The sequence below is a fragment of the Nyctibius grandis genome, chromosome Z (genome assembly GCF_013368605.1).
Source record: "Nyctibius grandis isolate bNycGra1 chromosome Z, bNycGra1.pri, whole genome shotgun sequence".
Lineage (NCBI taxonomy): Eukaryota > Metazoa > Chordata > Aves > Nyctibiiformes > Nyctibiidae > Nyctibius > Nyctibius grandis.
In genome coordinates this window covers 51778998-51804526 of record NC_090695.1, presented here as the reverse complement: position 1 = coordinate 51804526, position 25529 = coordinate 51778998, and the positions used below count along the sequence as shown (strand labels likewise).

The 25529-nt window shown below is 39.3% G+C and overlaps 1 protein-coding gene across 2 annotated transcripts in view; it reads left to right on the top strand.

The window, feature by feature from the left end:
- The window catches only part of ZNF608 (zinc finger protein 608), a 107263-nt gene that overhangs the window by 14644 nt on the left and 67090 nt on the right, over positions 1 to 25529 (top strand). For both annotated transcript variants that reach the window (XM_068422628.1, XM_068422629.1), the window contains exon 2: positions 22803 to 23058. In XM_068422628.1, the coding sequence (XP_068278729.1) occupies positions 22803 to 23058 (256 nt within the window). The remainder of the gene's footprint in view (positions 1 to 22802; positions 23059 to 25529) is intronic.

Here is a 25529-nt window from a genome sequence, read left to right as displayed (position 1 = left end):
AATGAGCTTATTGCCTTTTAACCAGCACTAAATAATAGAAGAACCTATGAGCCTCCACATTGGACAGCAGCCAAACAGCCAAAGAAAGAAAAAAAAAAATAGAACTGAATGGTTTAATTGTAGAGCAATCATTTGTTTACAGATTAAGACCTATTTGGTAGCCAAATCCTATGGACAAGGAGGTGAAAGAATGAAGCACTAAGGTACAGGAAATGAGCTTTATATTTTGTGACTAAGTCCTGCTATTTTTGCCTCCTCCTATAGCAGAGAAGGCAAGGAAAAAAATGAATTGTTGAACAGCAAAGAGTGCTGAGCAAAGTGCACATACAAAGTAGGAACAAAAGGGTGGGAGAAGGGAAATGTTGGTGCGCTTTGCACCCTGACAGGAACCTGACAACTGGAGCTGCTTCCAGCTCAGGGGCACGAGAAGGTGGCAAGAAGAGCTGCCCTGTTTTGTTTTCCATCTGAATGGGGTGGGGGAGAAATGCCTCTCTTAATGTGAGCAAACGTAATATATTTTCTTGAACCTCTCTCCCTGAAATGCAGTTTGGCCTGCTTACAAGACTTCCCCCCCCTCCCCCGCCGCCTTTCCCCCCCCCCCTCTCTTTTTCTCCTCTTTCCTTTTTAAGAGCAAGTTTTTTTTTTTAAATGGGCCTTTGTTTCAGTATCATAATTAATTAGTTGACAGTTGAAATGGTTAAGAAGTGCTTGTGGTTCCTGCTTTATTGTTGTACAACATTTTTTTAAAGACCCACTTACTGGTGGCCTGCAAATTTGAAGAGATCATTTTCATGAGTCATTGGTTTAAAGATCAAAGTCAAGAAGGCATTATAGTAGCAGTGGAGTAACTGCTACAGTAAAGGTTGTTTAAGATTCTTCATTTGAACCTCCTCTTTTTCAGTGATTTATAGCCTTTCAAAACTTTTACTTTTTGAGTTGAATTTTCTGTGACTTCTTTACTGTAATTTCCCTACCATCACCTCTGTGAAAATGAATTTACAAAGTCTGAATAAAGAAAATGTATATTAAGGGAAAAAAACGTCATGGAAAAGAAAACATTTTATTTATACAGAATATCCCTGCTGCCAGTAGCGTGGTAGCCGAAGCCTTCTTGGAAAATGTGTCATCATTGTTTGTGTGAAAATTGGCTTTGATATGATCAGATTATGAACCTTCTGAAGAATATGTTTGGCCTATGTAAAAGTGGCTATAAATATTCCATTTTCCATCTTCAGTGGCCATAGTAGCTTTGCATGAGAGAGGGAGTAGGCATAGCTGAGTTTGGCAAGTTGTGTTTGGTCACCTGAAGTCATTATAAAATATGCTTTTAGTTTGATCCCCTTTACCTTATAATAAAATGGACATTGAGTTTTTTATCCCTTTGACTAGTGGCAAGTTTATGTAAAGAAAAATCAAAAGATGCAGGAAAAAAAGATCTTGTCGGTTTTTCATATTTGAAATTACTACAGGACGAGGAAAGTTTTTAGTGTACATTATATTGTATAGTTTCCATAAGGGGACAGGAAAAAAGTTAATCAGCTTCAGGTGTGGCCTTTTAAGTGCTTAGCAACGCTATGTGTTGTTTCTTTTCGTATTGCTTGATTGAAATTTACTGACAGTATATAAAATGTTAGCCTCTGTTTAATATATAAACAAAAATAAAGAATGTTGCCAGTAGCCTGTGCTGTTAAAAATATTATTCTCTCAAACTGTAGTCTACTAAGTAGTAACTCCAACAACAGTATTCTTCTCAATAGAGTGGTTTTTATTTTGTATTTAGTTTCCACTGTATTTCCTTGTCCAGAGAATGAGGGAGAGTACATGGTGAAGTGAATGTGGCTTCCCAAGTGACAGGCCACTTCACCCATTGCATTTAGAGGCAGAATCTGGTTTCTTTGAAATGAGTAGCAACATTAGCAGTAACGACTCTGCAAGGATAATGCTGCCTTGAAAGCTGCGTAAGAATTGGGTCTCTCATATGCAGTCTAATTATATGCATATTTGTGTATGTTTATGTCCCTGTGTTTTCTCCCTAGGCAGTGAAATGACTGTTTCCGTTGGAACATTAAACCAGTCTGCTATCTGATACCTATTTGGTAAAATGAGCATTGACATTGTATTTTGAAGTGATTGAAAGCAGTGTTCTAAGTAAGCCTTAAAGAACTTTATGTTCTGGTATTGTGATTTTGTTCACATTGTACTTTAGAACTTGTGTAATGTGGCTGCCAGAGCTACAAAACCAGTCTTAAATAGGAAATTTGCAATAGGAAATTTTAAGGCACAGCCTCTGTGTGCTAATATTTTTTTGCATCTAGTTACAAGTATGTAGTTTCATTGTTGCTACTGCTTCTAACAGATACATGGATGGGTCTTCACACTGCAGGTTAAAAATGATAGCATTGAAATAATGGGTGAAGTTTCATAAATTCTCAAGACTTTTTTTTTTTTTTTTTTTTTTTTGCGGGTATGTGAGGCTTAACTATCAGTAGACATTCACTCCAGGCTAATCTTCCAGTGTAGTGAAGTATGTAATAGAACGTTAAGGGTTTTCTTTATCAGTAGTACCATATCCGAATGCTTGATAAACTTAATGAACTCTCTGTCTGCTTGGTAGAGTAAAAAACAATAATTAAGCAATGCTACGCTGAATGTGGATCTCAGTAAATTCAAAAGGAAATTTGCATTCTAAATCAACAATTTAAAACCAAGAAATTATTTAATCTCTGGATTTTGGGAAATTTGATACAGGCTTAGTTTGATTTTCTTTGTTGTTGTACTGGAAGCCAAGGGGCTGGTAAAATTCTGGGAAAAAGGAAGTTGCTGACATGATTTTAACTCATTAAGATAAAAACAGCTCTGGATAATATTTATGGTGGCATAAGAGCTCCTCTTTCTTATAAGTATGTTTATCAACTTTTAATTCTTTCAAGAAAAGCCATGCAAATATAATATTACTTTCAGAACTGGGAAGGGGGTGGTGAGTGGTTTAACTTGCACTAACAAATCTTCAGTATCTTAAAGGAGACAAACCTTTGATAAGTTTAAATACAGAGGTCAGAGTACATTTTTCTCTGTCTTATTTGGCCTGCATTTGTATGGCCCATGGGTGTTTTTGATCTGATCTTGCCTCTGTTGCAAAAAGGAGTCACTGGATTTACTTATTTTTGCGAATAAAAACCAGCTCCACGGGTGAGGAGTGTGATGCTTTTGTTGTTCATGCTCACACTTTTAGTACTTTTAGTGTTTTAACTTGGAGAAGGTCATCTGATCTGGAAACTGAAAGTCAGTATACCAGGTTTTCCAGGTAATTAGGCTAATTTGTTTTAGTAATTACTAAATTTGTAAAGCATTCACTGAGAGATCAGTCTATGAGCAGGGAGGAAATACTAGTTACTTTGAGATTAATTGACTCTCCTTTTGAATTACATCTTCATTTAAAAATAAACTGTTAGCCCACTTTAGAGTTGAATTACTGCGTTCATTGGTTTGGGGTATGAGAGCAAAGCATCATTACAAGTCTTCTGAGTAGGGAAACATAATTTCTTTGGTTTGGTTTAAGGCAGGCTGCACTTAGAGGAACCAGAACCTCCAAGACTAACTCCTCTTAGAGCACTACAGAAATTATTTGGTATCTCTATGGGTTTGCCAGTGTGGAAGTGGGCTATGGTAAATCTTTTATTGATTTCTGGACACTAAAGGTCACATTTTTGCTCAGTTCTCTCACAGAAGGTTTTGCGCAGCTCTCTTACAAAGGAGTGTCTGCAAATGTCTTGTCCGTACCATAGTCTTTGCATCTGGATGTGTAGTGAAGCTGTATCAGTGAAATGTGTGTGAATGGAGCCAGGAAAAAACTGGTAGCTGACTGCCAGAGGGTGCCTCAGCCTGCAGGTATCAGTGGAACAGTTTTGGTACGTTCCGAAAATGAAACTCCTGCTCTAATCCCATGTGGAGTTCTAACAGCATCTACCCAGAATATTAAGAATACCCATTGCTGATGAGTACTCTCTTATTTTCTCTCCTTATTTTCTATAAGTTGGGCCACTCCCTAGCCTGTTTGTGTCAAAAAAAACCCAACACCAAAACACACCGAAAAGTCCAGGTGATCACAATAGTGTGCTTTTTCTAACCCAGTGTCCAACTTGGCTGGGATGAAAGGTGGAGTTACATGGGCAGTGTGGAGGGAAAGGCAGTGATCTTCAACATAGGTGAGGTGGGGCTGATGATGAGTAGCTGGGTTTGATATCCTTGTTTCAGTTTAGCTCAGTTGTAGCTGTAACAAGATGTGTGACTCCAGCCTAAATGTATTGAGTTTGTATGGGCATTTAGACTGACATTTGCGATGTCCTGATTAACCAGAGCAATTTATTTAAAAAAAAATCAAGATAGATGAGCACTGAAAGACTTTTTACTTTTATTATATCACATTGCCTGCTTTCTTCATGAAGGCCATCACTACTTTATGCGTAATTCTTTCTCCTCATTTCCACAAGGTGAGTGAATATTCTTACTTTTGCTTGCATTTGTGTGATACTGATTCCCTGCATTTTAATCTCACATTGTAATGCCTTTTTCATTTTTTCCCATCTTGTGCCATACTCAGTGTTAGTAGAAGAAGTGGAGTATAGGGAGAAAATTTTCCTCAAGACCCTCCTGTTCATTTGACAGATCGTATTTGTAGTTAAATCTCTGGTTCCCTGGTGTATTCTGTCATTTCCCCTGTTGTTTCTGTGGACTTATCAACCGGTTACTGAGGAGAGGAAAGTTTTTCAAAATATGTGGAAATAATTTCAAAAAATGTGTCGTGAAACCGCAAAAACGTGTAGAAGTCCCCAGGGTAAGCTGTGTATCTGGAACAACTTTGTCAGGGCTTCCCTTTTTAAAAACCTTTCATTAACCTGAAGGGACAGTGCCTGTAGAAACCTGATGGTTGAAATCCTTGTCTCCTTTGCTGTCCTGTCTTGGAAGTCTCCATCTAGACCTCCTTTTTAGCAATAGTTGAAATTTCTCATCTGGCTGTCTGGTAGCCAGGTGCTCTGGACGTAGCTAGGAAGAATATCACAGATAGCAAGGAGAACAGGGTTTTCAGGCACAAAGGTAGGAGCTGGAAGTGACTCACTTAATGTGAATGAATCAGAGAATCATAGAATCATAGAATGGTTTGAGTTGGAGGGGACCTTAAAGATCATCTAGTTCTAGCCCCCCTGCCATTGGCAGGGACACCTTCCACTAGACCAGGTTGCTCAGAGCTCCATCCAACCTGGCCTTGAATACTGCCAGGGAGGGGGCATCCACAACTTCTCTGGGCAACCTGTTCCAGTGTCTCACCGCACTCATAGTCAGGAAATTCTTCCTAATATCTAATCTAAATCCACCCTCTTTCAGTTTAAAACCGTTCCCCCTCGTCCCATCACTACATGACTACATGCCCTTGTAAAAAGTCCCTCTCCCGCTTTCCTGTAGGCACCCTTCAGGTACTGGAAGGCTGATAGAAGGTTCCCCCGGAGCCTTCTCTTCTCCAGGCTGAACAGCTGCAACTCTCTCAGCCTGTCTTCATAGGAGAGGTGCTCCAGCCCTCTGATGATTTTCGTGGCCCTCCTGTGGACTTGTTCCAACAGCTCCATGTCCTCCTTATGTTGGAGGTCCCAAAGCTGAACGCAGTACTCCAGGTGGGGTCTCATGAGAGCAGAGTATAGGGGTAGAATCACCTCCCTCGACCTGCTGGCCACGCTGCTTTTGATGCAGCCCAGGATATGGTTGGCTTTCTGGGCTGCAGGTGCACATTGCTGGCTCATGTTGAGCTTCTCGTCAACCATCACTCCCAAGTCCTTCTCCTCAGGGCCATCACCCTCTATCTATTCTCCGCCCAGCCTGTTTTTGTGTTTGGGATTGCCCCGACACACATGCAGGACCTTGCACTTGGCCTTGTTGAACTTCATGCGGTGCACATGGTCCCACCTCTCGAGCCTGTCAAGGACCCTCTGGATGGCATCCTTCCCTCCAGGGTGTCAACCACACCACACAGCTTGGTGTTGTCAGCAAACTTGCTGAGGGTGCACTCAATCCCACTGTCCATGTCGCCGACAAAGATGTTAAACAGGACCAGTCCCAATACCGACCCCTGAGGAACGCCACTCATCACTGGTGTCCACTTGGACATTGAGTCGTTGACTGTAACTCTTTGAGTGTGACCATCCAGCCAATTCCTTATCTGCCGAGTGGTCCATCTGTCAAGTCCATGTCTCACCAATTTAGAGACAAGGATATCGTGTGGGACAGTATCAAATGCTTTGCAAAAGTCCACGTAGATGTCGTCAGTTGCTCTTCCCTTATCCGTCAACGCTGTAACCCCATTTTAGAAGGCCACCAAATTAGTCAGGCATGATTTGCTGTTCGTGAAGCCATGTTGGCAGTCACCAATCACCTCCTTGATTTCCGTGTGCCTTAGCATAGTTTCCAGGAGAATCTGCTCCATGATCTTGCCAGGCACAGAGGTGAGACTGACTGGCCTGTAGTTCCCCGGGTCTTCCTTTTTTCCATTTTCAAAAACAGGGGTTATGTTTCCCCTCTTCCAGTCAGTGGGAACTTCACCAGACTGCCACGACTTCTCAAAAATGATGGATAGCGGCTTAGCAGCTTCATCCACCAGTTCCCTCAGGACCCATGGATGCACCTCATCAGGTCCCATGGACTTGTGCACCTTCATGTTCCTCAGATGGTCTTGAACCTGATCTCCTACAGTGGGCGGTTCTTCACTCACCTAGTCCCTCCTTTGCCTTCTGCGACTTGGATGGTGTGGCTCGAGCACTTGCTCATGAAGACTGAGGCAAAACAGTCATTGATTACCTCAGCCTTCTCCATATCCTGGCTAACCAGGTCTCCCGTTTCCTTCTGGAGAGGTCCCACATCTTCCCTAGTCTTCCTTTTATCACTGGCATACCTATAGAAGCTTTTCTTGTTGCCCTTGACATCCCTGCCCAGATTTAATTCTATCAGGGCTTTAGCTTTCCTAACCCGATCCCTGGCTGCTTGGGCAATTTCCCTGTATTCCTCCCAGGCTATCTGCCCTTTCTGCCACCCTCTGTAGGCTTCCTTTTTGTGCATGCGTTTGTCCAGGAGCTCCTTGTTCATCCATGCAGGCCTCCTGGCATTTTTGCCTGCCTTCCTCTTTGGGAATGGGATGCATCACTTCTGAGCCTGGAGGAGGTGATCCTTGAATACTAACCAGCTTTCTTGGGCCCCTCTTCCCTCCAGGGTGTTATCCCATGGTACTCTACCAAGCAGGTCCCTGAAGAGGTCAAAGTCTGCTCTCCTGAAGTCCAGGGTGGTGAGCTTGCTGTGCGCCCTCCTTGCTGTCCTAAGGATCTTGAACCTTAAGAATCTTTCATGGTTACAATGAACCTCTGGCTGAACTCGTGACAGCTTAAACTGGCACCAGCCCCATTTCTCTCTTCTGGTGCTTCCTCTTCCAAGTTTGTACATACAGATATTGTGGGAGTTACCAAGATGATGACTGATGCCATTTACAGGGCAGTGGAGGGCTAGCTTGAATGACCTGGCCTGAGAAATGTGCTTTAGGTAGTTGTAGAAAGAGACAAAGATAGTTAATGTACAAGGCAAAGGAACACAGTAATGACAAAAGAGTTTCCAGACTCTTTTACTTTGTATAACCTAATTAAAGATCCAAAGAGTTGTCTTAATAAGCCACAGATATGGACTGTGCAGAGACCTATAGATGCTTCCATTAGACTGAGCTTGAAGAAGTGTGCATAATTGGAGAAAATATTTTGGTATGATGGGTGTGGCTGTGAATCTTGTGCCTGTAGAAAGCGGAGGCTATCTTTGGTTTGCCCACAAAATCCATGACTAGTTCAGTGGATATTAACATTGCCTTTGATTATCAAACAGTTTCAAAGTATGGTGAAACAATGTTTATTCCCAAGCTGCTGACTGTCTGAAAAGTCTCAGTATATCGGTTAATTAATGATGTTTATAGGATCAGCATGTTGTTCAATAAGCAAATTCCTCATGTTAATTAAAATGTGAGTGTTATAATCTTAAAATACAGTTATCTGACCTTTTAAAAGAATGGCTTGTGTGCTACTCCATGCCACTGTTATAATGAATCAGTAATCAAAATCTAATAATGAGTATGTATCCTCTCTAATGAAATGAAACATGGAGATCTTCCCTGTGTCAAAACTAAACATGTAGATCTCTTCCCTGTGTCAGTGCTGTTACAGTCAAAGGTGTTATCAGTATTAAACTGTGAATACCTCCTCCTCCTCAGTCACCACCGCTGAATAAACTTGGTTTTGATTGTAACTTTACAGATTAGCAGTTCCTTACTGCCCGTACTGCTCTCCAAAGCACAAGGGTAGCCTAAAATGGCTGCAGATTATGATGTATGGCTGCTCTTGTGAAGCTGCAGCTGCGAATCTCAAAGAGGATGTAACCATGCAGAATCGCTCTTTTAGATGGTCATTAGCGCCTCATAAGTACAAGACTCTCTTTCAGATAGCATTTACTCTTCACGGTTCTTCTGCTAGTATGTGATGGCAATGTCATTTGCCAAGCATTGCATAACAATGAATGTTTTATTGAAGTACAGTATTCTGAAGCAGTGCTTTTTTAAGCTGTTTAAGTGCTTAATTTTCGTTTGACTGCTCCTTTTCATGCAAATGTGAGTGTAGCAGAAAAAGCCAGTACATCCTCCTCCCTTGTGCCCCTCTGATGTACTGGACTAAGCTGCAGGCTTGCATGTGGGAGAAGGAAACATAGCTTAATTTGTCAGTTGTGCACTGGCATCCTATCCTCCTCCAGTTTTAGTCATCTTTCTTCATTTTGCCTAGAACAAACACGTGCAAAAAAAAGCAGAAAGCTTTCTGTGTGATACCAAGGAAAAAGCGAGCCAAGAAACAGTCTCTTCTTTGCCCCCGAACAGATGGAAGACTAAATTCCAGATTCCTTTTACGTGAATGAAAAGAGGAATTAGGTCTAAATATTTCAATGCATGGTTATTTCATTCTTCTTCCAAGGATCTCAAAGCACTTGGAGGCATTAAGAGTTCATTTCTGAAGGGCAGATTTTTAATGTGGTTAACACCTACAACTATGGTAAGATTTTTGAACAGTCTAGCACCTACTTTTGCCATTAGGAGAATCTGAGGGAAGGCCATGCACCCAGTGTGCTTTGTTCTTTTGAACATCTGGCCTCTTGTTTTGATTTGTGAGCTATTTTGAAAATCTGGCATCAGTTCTGGGTTTTAAGTTCTAATTAAATATAGTACACAGTCTGGCCATAAGCTTCACAATACCCAGAAGGAAGGAAGGGAGAAAAAAAGAAAAAAGCTATGCCCATTTTATAGTTAGTGAAATTGAGATGGCAGGATCATAGAGTTACTGAAAATTGCCGATATATTTCCATACTGAATAGCTCCATCAAAAGTGGCTTTTAGAGCCTAAATTCAGACCAAATGAAATGCGTCTGTGATCTCCACATTCCTAGGTTTTAGAACCACAAAGCAAATTGTTTGCACTGTGTCATGGAAATTAGCTGTACTATGCCATAAGCACTGACTGTATCCATTCCTACATTATAATCGTACTCTTTAACATGATTTGGGAATGTGAAATAATATTCACTTGTTTTGGGGGCAGAATAACAGATACTGTGTTCTTTCTATGGAGCAGTAAACAAATACTCCTCAGTATTCAAGTGCCGTGACACTAATTTTCATAAAACACATGGTGATTCCCTTTTAATTATAAACAGTATTGAATCAAGTGGTCAGTCTTCAGTAGATACTCAAGCTAATCCAGTCTAGGGTAGTTTAAATACCTATTTCTTGCTAGGTTAATGGTTGGACTTGATCCTAAAGGTCCTTTCCAACCAAAATGATTCTATGATTATATGCTTATTGAGATCAGAGAAGCTTGTGTTTATATGATTCTTTTTGACATTTTTTATCAATAGAAAAGCTAGGTTGCAATGTAAGAATGTGTACGAAGTTCTTAGATTCACCAACTCTCTGTATCTTGGATGTCTGTGCATGCTTTTTCCAATGTGTTTGTGTGTGTGTGTGTACCTGTTCATCTTTCTCTATCCTCAGCACACAAGCAGTGCATCTTCAGGTGTCTTTGATCCAGTCTTTTGTGCTTGGCCATTAGTTGTATGGATTCTCCAGTGATAAAGGAAGCTTTGTTCTCAATGCAGTGCTAACAGTATTGTATCAGGGCCTGTCATATAAACATTGTTGACATCAAAGGGACTTTGCAAAAACATGTAATTTTGCAAAAATACAAACTGAGTTGTATTTCACCTTTTGTATTTCAGATACAACAAGGAAAATTGACTAGGTTGGTTTTAGTGTTCAAAAGGAGTGAAATTCCAGAAGCAAATAAAAAAAATTTAATGAGAAAATTTAACTTCTTCCTTTTTCAGTTAGCTTAAATGCTAGTAATAGTACAAGCAAGTAGCTTCATTGTTAATCTGTCAGTATCCCTTTAATGTAATTTAGCATTGATACCATTTTCTATGTTTTCAGATGGAGCAGCTCCCTCAAAATTGAAAAATAAGTATGCCATTAATTCCAGTATCTGAGAGTAGTGTTCTGCACTACTTTGTTTGCAAGTAGGCTTTGATCTAAAATACTCTGTTACATTTTGAGAACTGTTGTCAAGCAGTGTGCTTCTTATTTTTTATTGTAGTACAGTATTTGCTTGAACCCATTTAAGACTCTATTCAATAAGAAGGAAAGGAAAGGTAGCAGAGGTAGTAAACACCGGTTTAATTTTTACAGCACAGTACCTTATAGAACTATAAAATTGTGTGATTAGCTGAGTCATTAACACTGTCTTAAAGCAAATAAAGTGTTTAGAGCCTGACACACAGTGCTGAAAACCTTTCTTATAGTGAATTTTAAAAGTAACTGGTGTTGTTTGGAATAAAGATTCTGCTGCTGTGCATCATGAGGAGTTCTGTATTAGGACTGTCATCCAATTCTTATATTCTAATGCATTCCCTGTTTTACAGCAGTTACATCTATATCATTTTGACACCTCCTTGAGAATTGTGTCACGTGGAACCTGCGGAGCATTTGTACAGGATTGCCACCAAAAATAAGTTAATCGATTTAAGTCCTGCCCTTCGCTTTATGAAAGGGTTTCTTTTCACTTGCTGTTTTATCCTGCATTTATTGGTAGTGAGTTAGGAGGCATAGTAAGAGCGAATCTAAGAGTCATTAGAGTCAGTTTAAGTCTCCACTTTTCTTAACAGGTTCCCATTGATCCAGGCGCTATGTTAGTTGGTTATGCTTTTAAATAAAAATTTTCAATTATGATTTATGAGATCTCTAATTGCCTAGTGTGAGACATCTCAAAAGTCCCAGATTTTTGTACACAGACTGCTCAGTGCTTTCTGAAAATGATGTCTTTAAGTTGGAAATTTAGAAAATCTTGACCTTGTTTTGCATACAGTCTAAAAATAGATAAACAGTCACTCTTTTTAGTTTGCTAGATACTGGGAGGCCACTCCTGTCAAACTTAACTCATGTCACTTGGCGCATTAAGTCCAACATTTGGTATTAGTTTGTATTAGTTCATTCAAATTTGAAAACAATGTTAGAGAACACTTGGAAGACAAATTTCCTGTCCCAGCCAGATGAACAAAAACATGGCCTCTTAATAAATCTAACTTCCTTTCAGTCCAAAATTCTTTTTTTTTTTTTTTTTTCCCCCCCCCATTATTAGCTGCGCAATGGTTGAATCACTTTCTTGTTTTATGATGCACTTATGAAGTTATTGCTTTGGAAGACATCTGCCTGATAAATGTTTTCCCAGATTAGCTTTTAAGCAATTGAATCACAAAATCACTAGTCCTCATAGAATGACAGAAAGACAGAATACACTGAAATTAAAAACTTGAGATGTTTCAGGGTGGCTCTCATAGCATGGTGTTCTTTTGGACATGTAAGAGAAACATCCTTTTTGGATATATATCAGAGAGAATATATTCCCAATATGTGAGAGAATATGTGGATATATTCCCAAAACATGTCTAGGATAAGATAGAAATATAAAATTGTGTCAGCTGTTAAGCTGCAAGTGATAGATATTTAAGGACCTGGTGTGTTCCAGGCATTGCTTTCGCTATGGGAAAATAAAGCGTAAACGTAAGTGAGCAAAGGACTCTCACACACAGTAGTAAACTATCGAGCATCATTGTGAGTTTAAGATATTGCATCTGCCAACAGTTGCCATCTCCGTGGTTGTGCTGGCTGAACGATTGTGTGAGAGTCGTCTGTCCCCTTTGGTGCAAAGCATACACTTAGCCTGTGGTTCCACCTCTGCAGAAGCCGATTTCAAACTAAGCTGTCACAGTCACACTTTCCTGTGGACTGTAGATAACTAACTGGCACGTCAAGATGAATCCCACCAAAAGTGTGAGATGAGTTGTGGTTTTTTTTTTTTTTGGCCAGGTAAGAGTTGTCCACCTGTTCAGCTGTAGGAACAGAAGGATTGATACAAGACTGTACGCTTAGTTAAAATTGCCATTACAGGTGTCCCTGAAGCAGTAAAGCTGCGGAAGCTAACATTGCCATTGTAACCTGAACAAACAACCTGGGACTGACACCTATTTGCTCCAGCTGTTTACTAAAGGGGCAGTTCTACGATATGAATCTGCTGCTTGAAACGCTTCCTGCCTGTGTGTCCTTCCAGGAGTGATTATGACCCTCTTAGCTGTGTCAGTTTGACTAACAATATGCCATCCACCAGTAGGATATCTACGTGTAATAATCCAGGTAAAACCAAGTGAAGGGAACGAGTGTCTGGAAGACCACAGCAAAGTGGGAACTTTTAAAACTGGTTCATCTGACAAAGAATATGTATTCTGGAGCAGTGCCTCAAGGTGTAATTTTCACATTACTGGCTCTGGAGCAGCAGAGGAAGTCTAAAAGGTTCCTGCTTCTTGCCCCCTCTTTGTTCAGAGGTTAAGTGCTCTCAGAACCTGAGGTAGCTTATATAAAGGTGGCTCTGGAAAGTCCCCACAAACTAAATTCTCCCTTCCAGATTGCATACCCTTAAATATGGTATTGGTAGAATTGAAGGCAGGTTGCTTGCAGACATGCTGTAAAACATCTCTCCAGTTTTAGACACTTGAGTCCAGACAGGGTAACTCATGACTGGACAATGATTGAACCAAGCTCAAAGACTATCCATTTAATATTGCTCCATTTAAAATGCCACCAGCAGGTGGTTTGAGGTCCATCTCAATAGGCATGTTTACATTTGTACAGAGGAATAACTGCTCTCTTTGGAGGTATATTCTTGTCTTGTTTCCATTCATTTATATGTAAGAAGAGTAAACCTCTAGTCAGCACCCTGTATAGAAGTCAATAAGAAAGGCACAATTGTGGGATTTTTTTCCCCACATTTGAAGACCAAAATTAACCTGAAGATGAGTTGGTAGTATTTCTGCTTTAGTTTTTCTAAGTCATTAGCAAGACAGAGTAAATGGATGCCTTGAAGGCTGGCTAATTCATTTATAATAGTAAACAGCTCTGGTTTTGAGGGAGAGAAAAGCCATCAAACCCTTCTGTGCATGGATGTTCATTTCCAAATATCTGAATAATGATTGAGGTTGTATAATTGATACATTCAGGAAAGAAACGCTTAGAAGTTGTCGCCTTTATCTACCAAATAGAGCTTTTGCAGCCTTTCAGAACTTCCCATATGTTAATGAAAAACATTTTCTGAGAAATTGGCAGCTTCATGCTTTGTAGCTGATGCCAGCTTTTTTCATGGACCAGTTCAAGGCAGAGCAAAGGGAAAAATGGCTTGTTTTAGTGCGTGAATTACTCTGACAAGCTTTCACATTGCCCCTCCTCTTATTAATATTCTTTTTGATGTGAGCTTGTAAAACAGAGGATTGGCTGTTAATCTCTGGGATCTCAAGGGCTTTTGACAGTGGCCCGTAATTGATGTGTTCACATGGCTGTTGTCTGACTACTAATGATTAGACAGCAGTGTTATCTCCCAGCTAAATCAGTGTTGCTTATAAATCACACTTGATAAACTGCAGTTTCATTTCTTCAAAGGATCTGTACATGTCTATATAGTTTGATAGCACTGCCAGAGTCATTTCATGATTTCATGACAGCTAAGATTAGGTTTCATTTTTCATTTCAGTTGAGCAAAATACTTGAATTTATACCAAGCGCACAGAAATGTTTCTTTTTGTTTGTTTGTCTTTGTTCTAAGCTCATCATGCAATGGATAGAATAGAAAGGGTATGTACAATTAGGGCAGAGCAGAGAATAGAAAGTGCAAGTAATTGCAGAATATAACACATGAAAAGCGGAGTACTTGGACTACTGGTTTCTTTTGCTTTATTTGAACAGAAAGGGAGCTTCATTTGCAGCAGGTGTTGATCACACTATTACACTATAAAAATAGTCTATGAGACTGTGTAAGAAAGGAGGAAGTTTAGAGGTTAGATTGAGATACTGAAACACAATGTGTTCCAACAATGGTGTCTGGGATTTTCTGGGTCAGTTTGGGTCGTTTGCATGCCTCCTTTCTTTCTCAGCAAGACAGGAGTGATAAGTCCTTACTGAAACTCTGCAAATGTAAACTTTTGCCTGTGTTTGAGTGCTTAGAGAGCATGCTAATAAGGATCCCAAGGTAGTAAGGCAAAATCAATAGGGAAAAATGTCTGTGAGGTAGGGACATGAGAACAGAGATCTCAAGGTGACCTGCTTCTAAGCCACAGAAAGGACAAGATTTGTATGTCTGTTCAGTAGCCTGTAATCAGGTGGTTTGGTGCTGAAAGTGGGGATGCTCTCATGAAAGAGAATTAAGAGAACAGTAAACCTGGGTTTCTTCTCTCTGCCGAAACTGAATGGCCTCAGAGCTGAGGCAAGCAGGTAAGTAAATTCGGAAAGATCTTCCTTGCTGACTCCAGTTCTTGTATTTGCCTTCATACTGTAAACTTAATCCTTCAGTCTCATTGTTAAGGATTATCAGACTGTGTGTCAGTACCATGTTTGGTTTAGAAAGAGGAAAAAAAAACCAAACCCAAAACAATTTGGAGGAAGTCTCACACCTGTTAGAAATAAATATTGGCAACTTCAGGGTACCGTTTATTAGTAACGCTGTGAGATTTCCATAAGCAAATACCTTATCATTTTTCAGGCACAGAACCCCAAAAAGTTGCATGTAGCAGAAACTTGGAAAGAAAAAGAGGTGATTATCAGCTTTAAAATGAAAAGCTTCTAAAGGGTCACAGAACGCGATAAAGCAGTACCTAACCCTTACCAGCAAATGGCTGGTACCATATTCAGTCGCATGACACCACCTGATAATGGAGATCATCTTATGCATGTTCTGTCTAAACCCAAACAGTTCAGGGAAATTCCTTTCTTGACTGTTTAGAAGAATTTGCCTTCTTGACTGTGGAATACAGTGTATCTCTCTAGATAGGATAGGTATCTTGAGCGAATTTCAGTGCTTGTTTATTCTGTGTTAAAGCTTAGCAAAGCACCCAGGCTGACTGAAGAAAAGTTTGGAAGTGCAAACGAAAGAGCTGACGGGGAGAAATCAAGTTTCAATGGAGAAAGGTATTCTACAGACCTATGGACAAAATTATCTCAATAAATACAATTTTCTTAGGCTGAAAGAGAAATGTCTTTATGAGAAATTTGCAGGTGGTGATCTGGGCATCCTCCCAGGACTCTGCCAAACATTAGAGTTGACATACAGTTTTTCACAGATGCAGCCTTTGGCAGAAGGATATCGCTGGCAGCTGTCAAATGCTAATCTTTCCCACAGTAAAATGGGTGAGTGGCTTTGGGAAATCCCAAGCATCTGAGCTAGAATAGAAGATATAAGGGAGGACAAGGAATTTTCCTTGCCTGTTGTTTAGCACCATTGTTTCTGCATTAGACCCTACTCAAAGGTTTGAGTTTTCATCATGGTCTTCATTGTATATGAATGATGATCTAAAAAATATTAACATTATCATGTTTGTGGAGGTGGTGTAGATACAGTCACATAATGTCCGAGGAGGTCTGGAGGTCTGCATGTAGAAAGAATATGTAACTGTCAAAAGATTCTGAGTTTGCAGAACCATGTGTACTGCTTCAGCAGCTGATGGGACTGGCATAGAAGACCTTGAATACAAGGGGAATTTTTTCCTTATTCCTTGTAGTAAAAGATTAGTACTAAGCACAGTAAGAGCTTTAACTGGATTTTTTGCTTAACAACAAATATTCAGAATATTGAAATTATTCCAGATGTGAGTGATTTGTTCATTTACTGGGGAAAAAAGTGTCAGTTTGTGTTAGTATGTCTTTTTGCTTGCCTTTTTTTTTCTTTTCTCTCCAACTACAGTTGGTCGAAGTGGAGAAGTTCATTTTAAGAGTGGGAAATACTTGCAATCTCCAAGTAGATGCTACTTGTGTTACTCAGTTCAACACAATTATGTGTCAGGTTTCTCATCCATACTACAATATTTGTAAAGCATAAGCATATTTTTTGATTATTCTCAAACACAGGTTTTTAAGTCTAAAATTTGGATGAAATTTAGGCAGTCAGAATCTCCTTCGTCCTTCTTTTATATTCAAGCTCTTGTGATTCTCAACTAAGTTGATCAAAGTAAGTAACTTCCTTAGTACCTCTGACTTTCCTGTATTTTGAATGTAAGGCTTGTAAAAGATATGTCTGCCCTGTGACCAAAATTCTTTTCTACATTTATGTCTTGCGGTATTTCTTCCCTGTTTTCTAAGCATGTCCTTCATGGCACTGACCTTTTCTTCCAGCAATTTTATGTAGAACGTTTGTTTAAAAAAAAAGCTTTAATTAGATAATAAGCATGGGTTTTAATAAATGAAATATCTTTAGGTAATGACCAGTATTTAAAAGATTTAATTAAATCCTTCTCATCTCAGAATTAATACTAGTTTATTTAAGAAAACAAAGCATCGGTTCTGTTAAGTATGGTGTCAAAACGCTTCTGAGCGGCCTCTTATGTGAATTCAGATGCAAGAAATACTGAATTCAGATTAAACAGAGAATTTTCAGATGAAATGGAGATTATTCATAGGGGTAATTTTTGTTACATTTTAGAGTATGAAGGAATAGCTTTAGTTTTTAGAGGTGTAAATTTTTTGTGGGGCTAGGTTTGTAGCAAGAAGAGATGTAAAGATCAATGAGATGTCTAGAAATGCAGACACACTCCTGAGCACACAAACATTTTTTCCATGTCACATTCTCCCACATTTGTTTTCTTCCAAAGGAGTTTCACTGATTTAATTAGAATTACTTCTGATTTATGATGCTGTGAATGAGATTAGAATGAGGTCTTCTGGGGTCACTGTTGCTCTAGAAAATTAAGGTAGGGGCAAGCATACTTTATATAAAAACAAAGTAATCTCCCTTTCACCTTAAAATCTAGAGAAAGCAATTTGAGGAAAGCAAGACTTCTATATAGGGCTGAACTCCTTTATTTCCCATTTTTCATTTCAGACATAGTGATTCTGTGAAGTATTAATTCATAACTCTAAAGAACTCAATGTCATTTTCAAGGTTGGAGGTTTCTTATTCCTTTCAGTCTTTATGTTCGGGTCTTTTTTTACCGAAGGATTTAGTTTTGCAAAGGGTCAGGCTTTATTTTTTAGGTATATCCCACAACAGGATTCAGATCTTCCCACATTCTTTCTACTAGTGCAGAAGTTCCCACTGGGAATGCTTACAGTAGATTTTTTCTCAATTTAAAAAGAAGTACTTTCTTGGAAGGGCTTATCCTGAGCCTTAAACCTGCTCCTCTGCCTTTCTCCAGGCTGTATATTGGTAGATGGATTAAATGGCTTTTGGCATATACATTTCAAAATCACCTGGTGGGTGGCACTGCAGTAGTGTATGACCCCGTTTGGTCTTTGGTTGGTAGACTTATGTCATCATTGGGATATATCTTCAAAGATATACCTTCATTAATGAGGTGAAACTACACATACGTTCATAGTTATCCATGTGATAGCACACTTTGATGGATCACATCACGTGGCCTGGCTGCATGGCAGCTATTTTCTAGTTTGCATTTTGTGATTGACAGAAACATTTCACTCTTAAGATACACACCCTCTGAAAGTTTTCAAAGTTGAAATGGATGACATATATAGATACAGAATACTTCCACTTGATAATATGATCAAAAGTTACCCATTTAAATAGCTGTAAAAAGTTATTTTATTTTGAATACTACTGTAAATCTGCTTCTGTCATATTAGTACCATGTCATATAGGGCCACAGGTGTTTCTGGTATCTCTGGTAATGTTCTTGCATTCAGGTGAGTTTTCCATAGGAGTACATGACAGATTCTGTCCCATAAAGACTTAAAATTCTTCCATGCGTGCAGGAATGGGAATATGATATGGCTGATTGCAATAGTATGATGTTGGGCACTCTCTGATCTGGGAAGTCCTCTCAAATCTGTGTACCTTCTACTGTGAGCTCAGCATTACCCACTGGAATCTCTCCTGGTTGTCAGGAAATTGTGTACAAAGGATAAAAAATTTTAATTTTTAGACATAATTTTAGAAGCTTACACTGCATCAGGAAGATGAGTATTGATGAGCAGAACTTAATTCCAGCATGTAAAGTGCCTGACTAACTGAAGGAGAACCCTGCTTATTAGAAAGTCTTGCCTATTTCTAGTTAGGATGATATTTTCTCTCTCTTCCATACTGTCTTCCTCATACTGACTAATGTTATGCAGCCACCAAAATATTTTTTTTTCTTGTCATGTTCAGATCGAGGAGTGCTCCATGGAGCATTGACTACATTGCTTGGCAGGCATTCTTCATTTTCTGTGAGCTTTCTACTACTAAGAGCCATAGCTCTCTGATACAATCAAATACTTGGCAGTGGAAAGCTGCCATGAATAACACTCCAGCTTTGCAGCCTTTGTCACTGATCACCTCTCAAAAGCTCTTGGAATTAGGTGAATGAAGAAAATATTGCTTGAATATTTCTGTCTTTTTTGGAGCCCTTTGATTATGTGTATAAAGAGAGCATCTATGTAAATAAACGTTCCCAGATTATATTTTCATTCTCATATTGGAATCTCTCGTGTGCTAAACAGCAAGGCTACTGCTCAGTGTGTGCCAGCACCTGGGAATAATCATGCAAAAATAACAGTGAGAAACTGCGGAGCATCTGTTCTTGACATTAACTTTCCTCAGTTTGACAGATGTTAGTCTTATGTGCCTTTTTTCCACTGGAGATGGCGGCCTTCCTGCCTCTCTCTCTGCCTCTAATAGCTTACATCAGTGCCCTTTGGAGAATTCATGAAAACAATTGTGTCACCGCAGTGATCGCTGAGAACCACTTTGCAGTGCTGATGTTACAATTATCAAACAAGATGGGATAATTTTAAAACATGGAAAACTGGAGCAATACTTAAGCTCAGCATATTTTTTTCTTATGAGTAAGGTCATATTTGTGCAATGAACATGAACCTCAGGGACAGAAAATGTCCACTTAATTCTTGGCCAAATGCTTAGTGTTTTAATTCTCAGAGCAACAGCCCCTTTTGCTGCAATACCCACTCTTTGGCCTTGTCCTGTGTGAGTGTTTGTAGCGGAAAACAGTAATGTGTATTAGCAGGTCTAAATAAGCCAGAACTGAGTACAAATATTTGTAACAAAGAACTTAGTACGGTACACTGTCAGATACGTGCTTTCTTTAGCTCCCCCTCGCTGTTTAGAATACTCGGAAAATGGAAGACACACCTGCCAATTTAGTCTACATTAATTTAAAACATTGGCTAGTTCAGTATGATAATAGCAAACATTTTGGTTTTTCTCTGGCTTTGTGATGAGTATGTTTTATGGAAGAACGGTGTTGCCTGTGTAGTAGGAGATTTTGCACGGCTTTACAAAACAGCGTGTAAACTATCAAACAGGCCATTCATCAGCATTTCTTGGTTTTATAAAGGGATGTGGCTTGGCTTTTCTGAACCACAGGGCTCTGTTTACCTGCCGGTAACTGATCCTCGTTGTCTTCTGGCTTGAAGTAAGATACGTTAGGAACTCCTCTAAATTATGCCCGGGGTACATATTGACCCCGTTTCATTGACAGGGCCCCATTACGCAGCCAGTGCCAGGGAGCAGGGCTCTGTGCCATCCGTTTGCCTCCACTTGGCACCAGACAGCCAGAATCTGTGTAGCATAGAATCAGTGTCCCTCTGAACTAGGCGTACATGGTTATGGTTTTATGTTATGCTTACTATTAGACATTGCAAGTAGCAGCTGCTGTTGGTGGTCAGTTGATATTTGAAATGCCTGTGTGCATTCAAGTCTGCTCTGCAAAGCATTCTTGCCCGTGCTTTAACTCTGCAATTGTGATGGCATGAAGAGAAGAATAAAGATATCGTTGCTTGACTGCATTGTTTATATGGCACAGGAACTCTGTTTTACTCAGTAGAGTTTTGCTGGTATTAGCAGGTTTTTTACTCCTAATGGATGCTTTTAGTATTCATGTTTTGCTTTCAATTTTTTTTTTTTACTTTGTTCTGTCTCTAACCTGAAGATTATTTTAGTCCTAAACAAAAAGAACCCATGCCAAATGAGGAAGAGTTTGGAGAAGAATGTGGTTATAGGTCCCTCCTCTCTCCTCCCTCATTCTAGTGTAATTGAGATCAGAATCCAGGCTGGTCATACAAAGATCACCAAAACGTTTTTGTTAAATATTTAGCACACGTAAGGCTTGTGTGCACAATTAAAAGTGTTGGCTCGCAGTTTGTATGTATGGATGATGCTCAAAACAAAAGAATCGTTACAAAGGCCAATTGTAACAATTGTTACAATTTTTTAGAAGTTCTTTTTAATTTTAGATTTCGATTTTGTTTTCTCATTGTCAAAAGTGGCCATGTGATGAAATGACCTGATCTGTGATACAAAGGATGTATAATACAAGGATAATATTCTTTAGTCCTTTTTTCTCTTTGTATCCCCATTTCACATAATCACAGAGTCACAGAATGGTTGGGGTTGGAAGGGATCTCTGGAGATCATCCAGTCCCAACCCCTTGCCAAAGCAGGTTCCCCTAGAGCATCTTGCACAGGGTTGTGTCCAGGCGGGTTTTGAATATCTCCAGAGAAGGAGACTCCACAACCTCCCTGGGCAGCCTGTTCCAATGCTCTGTCACCCTCAAAGTAAAGAAGTTTTTCCTCATATTCAGATGGAATTTCCCATGTTTCAGTTTGTGCCTGTTGCCCCTTGTCCTGTTGCTGGGCACCACTGAGAAGAGTCTGGCCCCATCCTCTTGACACCCGCCCCTAAAGTATTTGTAAGCATTTATAGATCCCCCCTCAGTCTTCTCCAGGGTAAACAGACCCAGCTCCCTCAGCCTCTCCTCATAAGAGAGATGCTCCAGTCCTCTGATCATCTTCATAGCCCTCCGCTGGATTCTCTCCAGTAGTTCCTTGTCTTTCTTGAACTGGAGGGCCCAGAACTGGACACAGTACTCCAGGTGTGGCCTCACCAGGGCTGTGTAGAGGGGGAGGATAACTTCCCTCGACCTGCTGGGCACTCTCTTCCTAATGCACCCCAGGATACCATTGGCCTTCTTGGCCACAAGGGCACATTGTTGGCTCATGGTGAACTTGTTGTCCACCAGTTCTCTGCAGAGCTGCTTTCCAGCAGGTCATCCCCCAGCCTGTACTGGTGCATGGGGTTATTCCTTCTTAGGTGCAGGACCATACACTTGCCTTTGTTGAACTTGCCAACTTGGCTTTAAAAGAAAGCTAAATTAGCTTTGATCTATATTGATACATTTGAATGAAACCTAGATGACAATGTACAGTGAGTCATTATGTCTTTTCTGTTGAGTCTTCTTACGAGGTCCAAAATTAAAAACACCATAGGCTTAAAAGACGTTTGATCATCTATTTGAAAGCAGCTAGAAATGAGTCATTTTAAAAAAATGATGGGATTGAAGGACGATTTCTTGGTGTGCTATCTATGAGCCAGTAGGCCAAATAAACATGAATTGTAGGTGTTTTAGCTATTTGAGTGGGCACACTTATATCCTCATTTAGCTGTCTTTTATGTGACAAAGGACCTTACGGCCACAGTAAATACTGAAAACCCTCAGGCCAAATCTGTATGCAGAAAATCTGCTGCTGGGTATATTGGAAGTCATACGGGAAAGATAACTTCTTCTGTTCATATATAGATATTGTCTCTGTGTGAATTGTCTGTGTACAGACTGATTGTCTGGCGAGTTGTATTCTTCCAAATACTCATTTTGGAAACCTTGAGAAATTAGATGGTTTGGATAGATTCTTGTGAAAGTCCTCATCTGTTATTTCAAGTAGAAAGATGTAAATGTTGTGTGTAAGCTGTTAGGTGGGTGATCCTAATGTGTTTTAAGTGATTGGATGACAAGAGATTATATTTGATGCCATATGGATATTAGAATTGTTCCAAGTGCTAATTTCTCTATGATGCACATGAAAAAATGGCATGTATATGTCTTTGTACTGACAACGGGGAATAGTCTTGCAGAAACTTAGCAATGTGCCTTGTTTGGCATGATAGATATTTTTGTACTTAATTTTTCATGTGCAGCATTTAGGCTGATGTCAAAAAAAATTAAACTCATCAGACTGAAATTACCCATGATACACCAAATCCCTGCATGCACAAATGCAGTCTCAGCAAACTGGTCTTTCTTTTTTTTTTTTATTTTTTTTTTAAAAATCTCACAGCACCATTATAGTAAGTTTGTCTGTTGTTTTCAGGTTGATCCCCTGTTTACAGTGCCTGCACCTCCACCTCCGATTTCCAGCAGTATCACACCTCAGATTCTGCCTTCCTACTTTTCCCCATCTTCATCCAATATTGCAGCACCAGTCGAGCAGCTTTTGGTACGGACTCGTTCAGTGGGTATAAATACTTGCGAGGCTGGAGTAGTAACAGAACCCGAATGCCTTGGACCCTGTGAGCCTGGGACCAGCGTGAACTTGGAAGGAATTGTGTGGCATGAAACCGAAGAAGGTAAATCTTTTTTCCATTAGGTTTGTCTATGAGATATGTTAACAAGGGCAAGACTTTTCTGTATCTGCCTAGGTGCTAACTAAAGGCACAGCTTGCTAGTCTGTTGGGACACCATTATGTACAATGGCTGCCACAGCTTTATAACTCAGCTAGTGAGTTTTTCTTTCAAAAACAAATGGCAGGTTTTTTATTATTTAAGCAACTGTATTTTCCAAATGACCTACCATGTAACCTCAGTTAACAATAGAATTGTTTCCTGTTGCTATATTGAGAAAAGCACATGAAGAAACAGCTAATAGCATGGCATAAATGTGCTATTTAAATGTACATTGGGGGGGGTATATGTGATGGGAGTGGATATATGAATAGTTTAGATGAAAACTTAGAAAGCTGAATATTTTGGAATTCAGACACTATGATCAAAAATGCCACCATTACGTAACAACAGAAGCCCCAGAGACCCTGCAGAAATTCAATTTGATGTGATTATTGTTTGCATTTTGGTTATTTGAAACCTGCTTTAAGAGGAAAGCATTCTTGCTCGAAGAGAAGTGTTCCATCTGGTGAAGAAGTGCTATCTAAACCAGAGTGATTTCTTTAATACCCTTTGAAGGCATTTGGCCAAGTAAGAGTGCTGGAGAGCTTTGGGGAGTACTAAACGTTGATTTGCTATGATTTAGAACAAAGTAAGTAGGAAGAGGATTATGCTGTGATGTGCTGATTTTTCCATTTTGATTTTCAAAAGCTCATTTTTAAAATACCAGCATTCTCCTGTTAATGCTAAAAATACTGCATGTGTACACTAAACTTCTGCAATTTTTGGTTTAATAATAGTGGATTTCTCCAGTTACAGCTTCTTGAGTCTTCCTGTGATTGTGCTTATGTTTGTTTTGAGGATTATTTAATTTTTAGTGATCTATCTCCCTCAACAGTGAAAACAAGGTTATTTACAAAAGGATATAATGAAAGAATACAGCAGTGCATTGCTTCATGGTAACTCCTGACATCCTTCAGACAGACGCACAATGGCATTTGGTCCTTTGCAGTGATACATAAGACCTCACCAAAGTGCTCTACACTGTCCTCTCAAAAATCAATAGAGAGAGTCAGATTTACTTGCTTTTATATGCTTTCATCCATCCATCTTTCTCTCTGTGTATGTCTACAGCAGATTCATAAGGTAGATTGATCCTTTTAGATTGTTTTTAAAGCACAGTATAAATTCTGTTTTAAAATATCCCTGCAGAGATGACTGCCGTTAGCAGCTCCAATCTTCCTTGACTGGCCTGTATTAACCAGAATTGGAATGTGTGGGCGTTAACTGTGTTGACATGAAAGAGCAGTAGCTGTTAATAGTGTTATTCTTGCTGAATAAACTAAACTTCTGACCCCCACTGAATTTAAGAAGCCTGCCTTGTTAAAGGTTTGGCACCAGAAATGAAGTATTAAAAAAGTGCATTCTGGTCAGGATGACATTCCATTTACCCGTTTCTCAGCACTCTACTGGTTTAAAAACTGTTAGTTAACAGAAATTAACTCCCTTAACCTTTTTCCCAGTTTGTCTAAAACAATTTTCTGAAACAACTCAGAATTCAATGATGGCGTGTTTGAGTGAAACGGTTTTGAATGTGCCTGTTCACAGCTTTACAAATACTGTTTGGTGACACTACAGCTATGAGTGACTACAATAAATAATATTTGACTAATTGAGTGACTAATAGATAAAATGGGATTCTAAAATACTCTAGAAATATAGCTAGAATGTAGATTAAGAGACTGAAGATAATTGATATGATTTCATATTGTGTGGTTTGTACTGTGCTCTTTGTGGTTTACTGTTTCAGACCCTGCTTGCTGAAGAAAATAACATAAATTTTAATACGTTTTTCCCAGTGTTCACAATCAACACTGTATTATGAAAAATGAGTTCCTAATGATCATTTTTGCATTCTAATTAAGTTTTGCTGTTTAGGGCACGCATATACGTATATATTTAGCTGTTTTCAAATTTTCTGACATGCTCATGAAAGCAGCTATACAGCAGCTTGCGTGAAGCCGTTTCTGCCAAATTTTAGAAAACAGGGTACAGATGGGTCCTCTATTTATCTTTAACAGAAGGAAGACTATCAGATACTCATTTTCTCTAGTTATGATTTTGACATTAATTAGGCCAGAACATGACCTTTGCTAAATTGGTGTAAATCCAGAATACTCTGAGATCTTTGTAATTGGTGACATCTAAAACCATCTTGATGTTTATATTGACCAACTGAAATACAAATTTCTTTTGTGATGCCCATATGTTTCTTTCATATTCACTTCCTTCAATGCTTTCCAAAACCTAATAAAAACACACATGCAAACTGACATCTATCTAGCTGTCTATATATCCAATAGCTTTTTAACCTTAAACAATTCTAAGAAGCTAAGGTATGAAAATTTCTGACCTTGGCTTGTGTTTTGAGATATTT